Source organism: Pteropus alecto, unplaced genomic scaffold, assembly GCF_000325575.1.
Source record: "Pteropus alecto unplaced genomic scaffold, ASM32557v1 scaffold195, whole genome shotgun sequence".
NCBI lineage: Eukaryota > Metazoa > Chordata > Mammalia > Chiroptera > Pteropodidae > Pteropus > Pteropus alecto.
The window spans coordinates 6,981,816-6,994,048 of record NW_006438073.1 but is presented as its reverse complement, the minus strand read 5'-3'; the positions used below and the strand labels follow the sequence as shown (position 1 = coordinate 6,994,048).

General features: G+C 49.7%; 1 protein-coding gene across 2 annotated transcripts in view; it reads right to left on the bottom strand.

Annotated features, from left to right (window-relative positions):
• The window catches only part of PACRG (parkin coregulated), a 432,512-nt gene that overhangs the window by 128,772 nt on the left and 291,507 nt on the right, over positions 1-12,233 (bottom strand). Inside the window, exon 5 of one of the 2 annotated variants that reach the window (XM_006915042.1) lies at positions 9,361-9,370. The exons of the other annotated variant lie outside the window; for it this stretch is intronic. Coding sequence (XP_006915104.1) covers positions 9,361-9,370 — 10 coding nt within the window. The remainder of the gene's footprint in view (positions 1-9,360; positions 9,371-12,233) is intronic. 2 annotated transcript variants of the gene reach the window in all.

Below are 12,233 nucleotides of genomic sequence, written 5' to 3'. Positions count from 1 at the left end.
GAGACCTGAGTGTGTCATGCTGCGTGGTCTCTGGTGGGTCCCCAACAGCCCCATGACCCCAGGCGAGCTGCCCTCTCCAGTCCTGCCATGTCGGCTGAGTCTCTGTAACTGGCCGTCTGTCTCCATCACTTTGCTGCTACTCTGGTTCCATTGTGGTGACAGGAGACAGAGACAGGAGACAGCCATGCCCGCTTTGCCGGGGCCTTGACCCTTGACCAGCTCCTGCCGGGTCCAGGGGCTGCGGTCCTACTGCTGTCGTTCTTAGCCTTGGCTACGACATACCACCTGGACAGCCCCAAAAAGTGCCCACGCCCGGCTGAGCCCCAGACCTGCGTCGCTCAGAGAGAGTCCCAGAGGCATTGACTCTGGTATCTGCACGGGTCAACTCAAAGGATATTGTCCTGCTGGATCAGATAGAGCAGGAAAGGAAGAAATTGGCAGAAAGTGATGAAAGCCGAAAAGACCGCGTCATGAACACATGTGACTCAGATTACTGAAGGCACTTGAGGGGAGTCGGGGTTACTGCAGAACACGTGGGATCGGCAGCAGCACTAGGCTTTTAACACTTCCCGTGTGACTTCAGTGTCCAGCCAAGACCGAGAACGACGGTCCTCCTGGGCCGGACTGAAGCGGGAGCCATGCGGATGATGACAGCTGGCTTCCAAGGGCCCCTGCCGCTCCTGCCTGGCTGCATCCTGCTGAGCCGAATGCACGTCTCTGTGGGTCACACCAGCCCGGGCCTGGGGCTCCTGGCTCCTTGGGATGACTGGGCCCCAGCGGCTGGCCGCTGGCTCCCAGCTTCTCCTCCTGGCAGAGCCCTCGTTTCAGGGGCTCCGGCGGCCCCCCGCCCAGGGCTGCCGGGACACGTGCTCTTTGGCAAGTGTACGTCACGTGTGCTCCGCTCAAAAGATGTAGACTTATTTAAAAGATTATGCAAATCCATTCGAGAAGATATTGCTATTATGGCTAAACCCAGTAATTTTAATAAATGTCTGTAATTTTGATCCCTTTTTAAAACCTAAACAAGTAGCTCCTACATTTTGAGAGGTCCATGCTCTTAGTAATTGCTGTCAGGTGCTGTGTAGCACGAGCGGATAATCCACGTAGCCGAGGTGTCAGAGGACAGCCAAAGGCAAAACCCCAAATCAAGAAGACTTAGACTTTGACAAACAACCTCTTAGAGGTCTAAGGGACTGGATGGGTCCAGGTTGACAGCTATCAAAATAGAACATGCACATTCTATGCTTAAGAATGTGTTTTTCAGATGTATTCACACAAGTGCACAAAATATATGCAAGCACATAAAATAAAGTTATAACGATTGCCTTTTCATAGCAAGATCCTTGAAATAACCTTCACGTCCACCAAAACAGAAGTAATGCTATATGGCTATGGAAAGGAATCCAGTCTGGCTTTGAGTAACTGAGTAGATCTAAATGTCCTGCGATGGAATGTTCCACAAGGCATTGCATTAAAGCAAAAATAAGAAACGGCACAACTACTTTTTGAAGACGAACACGCTAAATAAAGGCTTTATCAAGAAGAATGCTGGTCCGGGTTGCATAGGGGAATAAAAAGATGAGGCTCCCTGACGAAGACTCAAACCTGAGAATGATGACAACTCAAGAAGGGTCGGGCTGGTGAGACCCGACTCCTGGAGGACCCGAAACTCCAGGCCACGAGAGTTGACAGGAGACGAAAGCTAACGGGGGCCAGGTCCACACAGTGTCGGTGACATGACGGGGAACACGCAGACGCGGGCGCGAGGTCGGCGTTCTGGATCCGCCAGCTCCCCGCAGCAGCCCCGGGCGGGTAGGAAGTCTGGGCCTCAGTGGCCTCGCTGCCACCCACCGGACTTGCTTATGAGGAAACGAGATGCTATTTCGAATGAACCCAGCAGACTTCCCAAGACAGAAGGACGCTCACGATAGCCGGCGGGGCGGGATGGGGGTGGGATGGGAGCGTGGAGCCCCCCTCACCCCCAGAAAGGGCTTCGTTCCCGTGAGCACAGTGAAGGGGCAAATTGAGCTGAGTGCATAGTTTCTTCTCAGCAAGTTTCGGGTTCAGTAATTCTGGATTGGGGTTAGAAAATTGGAAAGAAAATTGAGTTGTGGGGGCAAAAATAACTGCTTAACTTAATTACAAAAAATGCTTCGCTTCCCTATTGTGATGTCAACGCTGTGCACGCTGCAATTCAAGGTCTTGTAAAGCAGCTATTTTGTTAAAATTTAGGACAAAAGTTCTGCCATTTACTAATGCATCAGTATATTTTAGTGAGTACAATACATGAAAAGGAAAAAAGTAATTATTCACCTACAGGTCAGACCTCCATTATCGTAAGTCTCGCTGACTTTTGAAGCTCTGCATGAAAAGGAATACAAATATATTTGAGTTAACTCTGTGGTAAATTAAAGACCCTGGATATTAAATACACTTATTAAATACACATCTTGAGGTACAGGAAGGATGCTGAATCGGGAACATGATTATTTAGTTTGTGGTAACAGCTTTGAAGTAGGTGGATTTTTGCTACTCATAGGTATATTTTCACTACCGTTTCCTGATGATTAAAATGGCTGTAGGATTTTTATTAGGCTTCTGGAAGCATTAACCCTGTCAACATTAAGAAACGTCATCAAACTACAGTGTGCACAAAATGTTAAGTGCTGACGATGAATCCGTACCTTGGACTCGACAGAGGACAGATAGTACGGAGCGACTTCTTTGGTTTGGGTCTCTTCATCTAATAATGGTTCTTAGACACACAGCACAACTAACTGAAACGAAAAATAATTAAAGCTACGCACATGGCTGGGCCGCGCACTGCGGGAGGAAGCCGGGCTGACCGGGAAAAGGGCTGGCGAGGAGAACGGAGGGCCGGGTGTGGGGGTCCAGGGTGGTCTTCGGGGAGGAAGGTGGAGGAGGCCTCAGTAACAGAAACATGACAAAGACAGGGCCACGAGAGGGGGGGAGGGGGAGTGGCCAGCAGCGTCACGAAACCTCCAGGACCGTTGGCTCTGAAATTCACGAAGGATGAGAAAATAATTTCTTGGAGGCGTTCGTTTAGGATGCTTTTCCCGAAGAGGCCCGAGAGAGTGTTCGACACTCTTATTCTGCAGAAGGAGAATCTAGAAAGGATAAGTCATTTGATCAAGGCTATGCCTGGCCTCGTAAGAGTCAGTAAGAGAATATGTGACGAGAACTTGGCAGCACGATTGTCATAGTAAATACTGAGGAAGGAAGGGAAAGCTAGGGATGCAGAGCCAGGGCTAAAACCTGTACGCCGGGGCTCAGTCCAGTGCCCACTCTTTCTACTAAGCATTCAACGCTGTTTTTGTTTTTTTTAAAAATAGTGTATGAATGCAATTATAATAAAGTAGAATAACCTTTCCTTTAGAGCACATCAATTTCCTTTGTTTTAGCTAAAAACGATGACACTTTAAAACGCTTATCAAACGCCAGATTCAACATTGAAATCCTTTCAAAATATTTTATCACGTGAGCCTCACAACAAGTGAGGCCTGCACGAGCTCAGAGGGAGCTAAGCTGCCCGAGGCCGCACCGCCCGGACCAGCTCGCGGCCGCTGCTGTGAAGTCCGTGCTCTCGCCCTTCGACGCCGCTGAGCCTCAGTGCGACGTCCGGCCTCTAAGCCACGTGTCGGTCCAGTCCGGGAGGACGTGCGCGCGAATTCGCAGGCAGAGCCCCAGTTTAACGCGCCTGCACAATGAATAACCGGAGTACTTTGCTGAGACCACAAACGCGTTTCCATCACGAGAGAAGCGCGTTTGTTCAGAGAACGGTACTTAGGTTGCATCCCAAGGGCTTTCGGCACCACGAGCCCGTGCCTGCCCAGGGCGACGAGGCGCCTGGTACCCTGGAGTGGACCTCCCAACGATATGTCATTCACTGCTGCGTGTTCAAGTCATCTTAAGATTGTGGGGTATTACAGAGGCGATGAAATGCAGGGTCCTATTTTACCATTCCCTCTTCTCGTTTAAAAAGTAATTAAAAACACAAATTTCAAAAGTGATCATTGCCACGAGTTTACTTCTGAATAACAGCCTGGTTTGCTGTACCTTTCGATGATGTACGCCCTACCGTAATTCACTCTCCCAACTTCGTTTCTCTGGGTTGTACTGCTCTTGGCTCTCTGCATGTAAACGGAGTCTTTGATCTTTAAGGGTTCATCGGCTCCCATAGCTCCTTCCCTGTCCTAAGACACAGTAATGAGGGGTGAAAGGGGTGACAGGGGTTCCGCTCAACCAAGCACAGACACTCGAGCTACGGACACCATCTCTTCCTCTCCACCTCGCCGTGCTGTGTTGGCTATAATTCTCCACTTGAGCCGACCTTGACCTCCCCCGGCCCAAACGGGAGCTGAGAGGACCTGCAGGAACAGGTCTCCACGAGGTTGGTGGCCCCATCTTCCTAGAGGCAGAAGAACAAAGGCTGAGGCCCACGCTGGGCTCCTCCACTCATCGGGCAGCTTGGGGGGCTTCTCCGCGGCTCAGAGGTGCAGTTTCCTCCTCTGTGAAATGTCACTCTTGTCACAGTGGGCCAGTAAAGGGTGCTGCCCACGAGGGGTCGGTGGGTGAACCCACAAATGTTTGGTCTCCATCCCTTTCCAAGAGCTGCAGGACTTGCCCATGGGCTCCTGGGTCCTAATACAAATCTCAAACCCGAAGGCCATCTGTTTGCCAACATTCACCAGTTGTCAACTGATGAGTAAATTCTGCCCCGTTTTTTCTCTGGTTTAATGACAATTTTCATGGAGTTATTCGACACTCAGGAAGGGCTGGCTGAATGAAACACTGGAGACCAGAACCATGGGAACAGAACAGACGACGGACAGACCCCTCGAAGCCCGTGCTGGAGGTCTGGCTCAGTTTGCTAGTGCTGCAGTAAAGGGAAAAGGTAGTGTTTCCTTTTTTTTTTTTTTTTAATTCCGAGCCATAACTATTGCTATTCCCACCCCCTGGGACCCGCTCCGCATCCCACCCTGGATGCAGACGCGAGCATCATCAGCGGGACGGGTGCTCTGCTCATCCTCTGCATCCGTGCACTCCGCGGCCCCCACGACAAGGCAGATTCCTGGGGATGTGGCACGTCGGACCACTCGCCTGCCCAAGGGGGCGGGGGCGGGGCTCGGTAAGTAAACAGTGACGTGGCAGAGGCGAGCTGGGGGGAGCGGTACAGGTGAGGCCAGCACCCGAGGGGGGCGGTGTGCATTCCCTCCTGGCATGGCAGGGCCAGGGAGGGTGTTCACGGCTGGGGAAGGGAAGAGCTTCTTGGTGGGGCGGGAGAGTCAGCAAAGGCAAAGGGGCGCACAGCAGCAGGTGTGGCTTCTTGAATGGAGGCGCTAGGTGACATGGGACAGAGAGGGAGAGAGCAGTACGCGCCCAGCTAGGAAGTCTGACTTCATCTTACAGGCGGCAGCTAGTCACCCTAAGAAGGGCAGGAGGTGTGTTTGAGCAGGGCCCCTCTGGCCGTGGTGTGGTGGGCAAAACGATGCTCCCACCCCCACCCCGTCCCCACGGAGGTCTGTGTCCTGATTTCTGGACCCTGTGAATAGGTGCCATTCCATGGCACAGGAACGTTGCAGATGTGCTTCAATTAAGGACCTTGAGATGGGAAGACTGTGCTGGGTAATCGGGGTGGGTCTCACGTCATCATGAGGGGCCTTAAAAGAGGAGCATTAAAGACGCCACGGGAAGAGAAGTCGGGAGGATGCACCATCGCTGGCTTTGGAGATGGAGAAAGGGTCACGTGCCGAGAAGTGGAAGCTGGAACGTGGAAGGGAACGCGTTCTCCTGGAGCATCCAGAAGGGATGCGGCTTCGCCACCACCTCGATGCTCGTCCAGGAAGGCCCGTGTTGGACTTGTGACCGGCAGAGCCGTCAGGTAATACTCTGGTGCCGTTCGAGGCCACTAACTCTGTCACAGTAGCAACAGTGAACGAAGGCAGACGGTTTGGAGGAGGGCCGAGGAGAGAGGGCCTCGGCCTGAACCAAGGCAGTAGCGACGGAAAGGAACTGGGCCCCTGGACAAAGAGGGCAGTGGGGGACAGCGGACGCCCAGGATCTGTGACTGAGCGGACTGGGCACGAAGGTTTGGGAAGAGAAAGACAGGAATGGCTCCCAGGTCCAGCTGCTAAGCAGGTGGATGGAGGCGGGGCTGCACTCCGGGAAGAGGAGAGCGAGCTTCGGCACGTTCAGACCGGTGTGCCTTTGAGACTTTTTGGAAGACAGGTGGCTTGATACACAAACATGTGACTTAGGGGAAATTTGGAACTGAAACTTTGGGCTCACGAGCCTGCAGGTGATGGTTGAGCCTGGAAGGGGGGCCGATAGCTCTGCAGAGAGGGGCCGCCCCAGCCAGGTCCTGAGAGGAAACCAGGTCAGCTCACAGACAGACGGACAGGGCCACCAACGAGGAGGGGCTTCCAACCCCCGCCATCAGCCCGTCTCAGGGAGAGGGGACGCGTTCCCGAAGCGGACGGTAGCTCATCCGTGTCCTGAAGGGTGAACTCAGAGAGGAGAGGGGCGGGCGCATCCCAGGGAGAGGCATCGAAGAAGAAAGAGAGAAAGACATAGCCAAGACTTAAGGCCAACAGAACGTACCCGTCAGTGGGCGTGGGGGCGGGGCGGAGCAGGAGAGCAGAAGGGAGTTTTGCATCGGGCATGGATGGTATTAGAGTCAGCTAGCGGATTTATAGTGACATTGAAAATTAGTTTTTAAAGGCACAGATCAGAGATATTTTAAATTAACTTCCTGGTTTCTGATGCTTAAAATAGCTGGCAGATAAATTTTCCTATTGTATGGCTCTAATTATGCCACGGAAGTCAGAAAGTTTCTATAGATTACGGAAAAGGTCAGTATCTCCTTGAACCGGGCCGGTCAGGGCCTCTCCTCGGCCTGGAGCCCATGAGCCTAGACCCTCGGCCTGCCACGCTTTCCGTTCCCATCTTCCCATATCCAAATTTCACTCATTCTTCCAAGCATAGCTCAAACGGCACGTCCCTCAGAGAGCGTCCCCTGACCCCCGAGCTGGACTCACCCGCTCCCCTTATCCGGACCCCTCCCCGCCCTTACCGAGGCTGCAGTCGGTTGTGTATTCGCGACTTTCGTCCCTGGCCTGACCTACCACTGTCTAGCACAGGGTGTGACGCACGCGCACAGGCAGCAGAACCGTCTTTGGAAAGGGCGGCTGGGGAGGGTCTTCCACGCCAGGTTAGAGACGCGCTGCTGTTTCCTGGCCAGGAAGTCGGCCTCCCCCAGCGGATGCGGGAGGTCTTACGGGACGCAGGTGAGGGGACGAGCGGGAGAGCAGGTGCTCTGGGTAGGAAGCTAACTCAGCAGTCGAGGGGTGAGGCCTTTGGTGGCCAAGGATAACTCACTCTGCATCACCGACTGTGATAGATAAATATGTAATGTAATATATGATGTGTGTAATGTGTGTGTTCCATGATTTTTCAAACTCACTTTTTCTTAACGTATACTCGTTCCCTTTAGGGTAGTAATCACATCTAGTCGCTTAACTTCCAGTCCCCCGAACATCCGGGGCTTGTTTCCTGAGGTGGCGGTTTTGGCCCGTCGCACGTAGGTGACGCGGGACACACACCGTGAACGTATGAGACGTGAGGGTTTGTAGCCGCGCGTGGCAGGCGATGCAGGCTGCCAGCTCCCTCCAGGTTTCAGACAAACGACAACAAGTGTTTTAGTATAAGTATGTCCTAAACGTTGCGTGACATGTACTTACGCTAAAGAATACTCTTTGTTCCCATGAAATCCTGATCAGCTGAACATCCCAGGCTTTTACTTGCGAAATCTCAGCGGCCTAGATCGCGTCCGTGCAGGAAGTACTATCCGATGCAGTGCACATCAGTGCGGCTTATTTAATTCCTTTTCTTTCCCTGTAGCTTATGGCCCTTTCGTCTGCCTCAGTCTGAAGGCGGGAGGATGCCCGCGGCCCGCCCCACGTGGTATGTGTTATATGCCACAAGTGAGGAAGGGGCCACGACCTTTTAAGATGAGTTGTCATAGCATTCCCCGAGCTGTCACAAGGGCCTTTCTCGTCTTTAACCTAAACATCTCGGTCGCCGGCGGTTCTCCTGGTCATGTGTGCAGTGGCACTGGAGAACAGATGACCACAGAGCACCGACCGGAGCCATTTACGACGACGCTGCAGGTGTTTCTCGTCTTTTCTCTCCGACCTGCCCGTTGGGCGCCACTTCAGCATCTGTGAGCGGGGCCCCTCCGCGGCTGCTCAGGGCGGTTGTCAGGGCGCCAGCATTTACAGATCGCCGGCCCCAGAGCCAAGGGGCCCCAGACCCAAGGCTACGGAGTGGGCCGGCCTCCCTCAGACACGGCGCCGTCGGCGCAGAAGCCCTGGCTCTTCTGCCTTGAGCCTGGCGCCTCTTGGCGGCCGCCCACGGTTGGGACCGTTTCTTTCTTCCCGGCACCGTGTGCGCCCTGTGGGCCTGGTTTCTGTTTTGCGAGCAATAATGCCACGCATCTCCCATGCGACAGCAAGCGTGTCGACGTGGCACGGACTCGTCCGCTGTCCGCTCGCTGGCACTCGGTGTCCGCTTATCCAAACCTCTTCATCTCTCTCCCGCTCTAAATCCAATTGGTTTTCTTTCTCATTTTGTATTGATAGGGTTATCACTGCTCAAGACAGTAGTTTGCGTTGTCTTTATTGACTGCCATTGTATTTCATTGACCCATCATCCATCCAGTTTGCCTATGTCGTTTTGGATGCTTCAAACTGTCAAGTGACACAGGCTCTCAAATGATGAAAAAAATTCCCCTTTTAGAAACTCCAAGAATTCTTGTGATTACACTGGAAACAATGACAAAATGAATTATTTTTGTATTTTAAAATAGGTTACCTGACATTGCATGTTGAATACATTGGAAAAGAATCTTGAAAGTAGTATTTTAATAAAATTACATGTAAAGTTCAAATATCGCTGCTGAATTATTTTCAAATTTGGGTGAATGAACGAAACAAACACTGAAGATGCGTAGATGGGGATCCAGGGTTCCTGCCCCCCCTTCTCCACGGTGGCGGGGGCCACTGTGCATTATGAGGTGAGCATCCGCCTCTCAGGCTGAAAATGCAGCACTATCTGCATCGTCTGTGGTGGTTATAAAGGAAGAAAACTCCTGACTATACTTCTGTGCTGAAAGGGTTTCTATCTGAAGATCAAAAAGAAAAAAAAAACAAACCAACTTTTTCTCATAACGGAAAGTTTCTACCCGACATCTAAATACAAACAAAAATTATTCTGTGTGGAAATTTGTCCACACATATTGCAAACTGTTTCCTTTCCTTTATTGTCCTCTAATGAGCTCACGAGTGCATAACTGGTTCACTAGACCGCAGACCGCAGACCGCAGACCGCGGGCTCTGCCCTGAGGCTGGCCTGGCCCTCCCCGCTGGGGCTCGCCACCCCGCGGTGGGTGCGGCAGAGCCGCTGACAACGTGATCCGGTTGGTGATCTCTGCTTTGAACCAGCAGTTTCAGGGGGTCCTAGTCTGCACCGAAATACAACAGAAAGACTTTCCGCAGCCATGTTGCCAAGGTCAGCTAGTGACGGCGTCCGACACCTTCCCACTGGCTGCGAGCTGCTGGGCACAGGGCTCTGGGTATCGACTCCCCTTGTCAGGAGTCAAATGTGGATCCAGTGGTAAGTTGGGGTCGGAAGTTCCAAACGGAAGTACGAATCCCGTGGCGCCCGCAGTTCTGATGGGGTCCTTCCCGAGTTCTAGGCCTCGTTCTTGTCCAGTGAGCGTTGAAGGGGACCCAAAGCTTCGCCCCGCTGTAGCTGCCTTTCTGGGATATTGACTTTAAGCTGGTAATTGAGAAATAAAAGACTCACAAAGAACCTTGGAGCCTCCCCTCCCCTGCCTAAGAGGTTCAGATGGAAAGGCCCCCTCCACGAAGGGAATCTGAGGGTGTCTCCTTAGCAGCCTGACTTGAATTAAGTATGGCAAACGGGGCTTCAGGCTGGGGCCTATTAGCTGGATGCCCCCTGTGTCCCATTGTTTCCCAGTTGCCCAGCAAGGACTTGCCGGCCAGGTGTGTTCTGCTCTTCCTCAACTACCTGTCAGTCCCACATTCTCACTTCTGAAATCTAAGACCCCCGTAGTCTCCTCTGTCCCAAACGTCACGTGTACCCGAGGCTGCGTCGCTGTCTTTGGAATTTTCATGTATGTGGGAATTCCCTATGTGCTTGTATTAAAATATGATTTTTTCCTGTTAATCCGCCTCTGTTAATTCGATTATTAGCCCGGCTAGAGGAACTTAGAAGGTGGGAGGAAACGTAGTCATTTTCTTTTTGTCTTCACAGTGCGAAACGAAAACAGAAATTTTTAAATGTTTCGGAGAGATCTAGGTGTGTGTAACAGGCCAGGGCGCGATCACCTTCAACATCCTGGACACTTCGGCTCTAATGAATATGCAAATTTACATTGTTTTAAAACCAACCATCAGTTCGGGATATAGTTCAGCAACGACCCTAATGTAATGGGATTTCAGGAAGAATTTGTATTTCTTCCCCTAAATTAAGGCATCCAAACCATAGGAGCGATTTCTTCTATAAATAGCCACTCACTGTCACAAAATATCGTCTCTTCTTCTTTTTTTTTTTTTTAACTAATTAGTTAGAGATGGACTAATACTTGAACACTTGGCAATCTTAAATTCACAATATTTTACTTAATTAAGATAGGTAATTTAGAAAAATAATTGGCAATTGCTAAAACCTCTAATGCTGATGAGAACTGAGCTGGCAGCATTCTTCTGTCACAAATTGGTACTTAGATAGCAAGTTCCACACACAGCTGGAAAGTGGCATTGTAATGGCATTTATGTTCAGTAGCTATCATTAAGCCAAACAGACCCAAATTAAAGCTAAAAGAGAAACAATGGATTTCAGAAAAAATATTTGGGGGTAGATTCTAAGGGCTCAAAGTATAAATATGACTTTTTAAAGCATTTATTTAGGAAAAATATTATTCTGTGACATCTGTAAATTTCTAAGATGTCGATCGCCTTTCATACTTCACCCTGGAACTACAGTTTTGATAATATTTAAGTTCGGTTTAAAAATTAAGGCTACATATATCATTTTCCTTGGACCCAAGGGCAAGTTTTAGTGGGTAAGCTCAGATTTTATTCATAATTTTCAAAGTAAAGCCATTTATGCGACCGAATTCATGCTTCCTGATGGGGATTCAAATAAAGGTGAGAGAATTGCCTCTGGAATAAGCAAACCATGCTTTTTGTACGTTTTCCTATTTAGGACAAATAATGGGATGCTGTTTGAAATGCCACACAATGCGGCGTAGATACGTACTAATTTGCAGGAACACCAAAGAAAAACACATCCTTCAGAGGGCTTATTTGTTCCGTGGGAGGCTGTCTTTTTCAGGCCCGGAACAAAACCCTGTGGATAAGGATTGGAACATATGCAGACATCATTGTGTGTGTTGCTGGGGAGGGAGGGTGGATGCCATTCTACACTATGGAATTTGCTGTCCCATTTTCTCCCTGGTAACGCATTTAAAAAAAAAAAAAAAAAAAAAAACCAAAACCACACATAAAATTTAAACAACAGTCTAAAGAGCAAGGAATTAAAACAACAACAAAAATCTCAGTACAGCAAATGTTTCATTCTGGTGGAGTACAATGATGATATTTTAGCTCCGCCAAATAAGTCTTTAAAATAAAGGCTCTTTATATTTCTTTTGCAAATAGATTTCCAAAATATGTATCAAATTGCAGTTATGTTAAATCAAATTGTGCTTTTTTCAGTTGTTCATGTCTTTTTTGGGGGAGGTAGAAATTTAAAATATCCATATATGATTTACTTAAGATTTCCCTTAGAAAATAAAACAATGTGATAACAGTCAAGTCTCAAAGAAGAGATTTTTCTTTAAAGATTATTATTTTAAGAGAAGAGCTGAAACTGGTTTCTACAGTTTCAGGAGTAGAACAAACACCCTAAACTAATAATGATATAATCAAAATCCAGCACAAAAAACATTATCCTTTGCCATGATTTTCAGTAAGTTTATATTTAAAAACTTTAAATTCGGCCAGTATTTATTTACCCTTACTGCATGCCATTCGCTGGGCTTGGGAACGTCAAGACAGACGAGTCAGAGGGGTCAGCGCCAAGCCACAGAGATGACACTGTGTTGCTGTAAGTGCTGGGTTAAAATC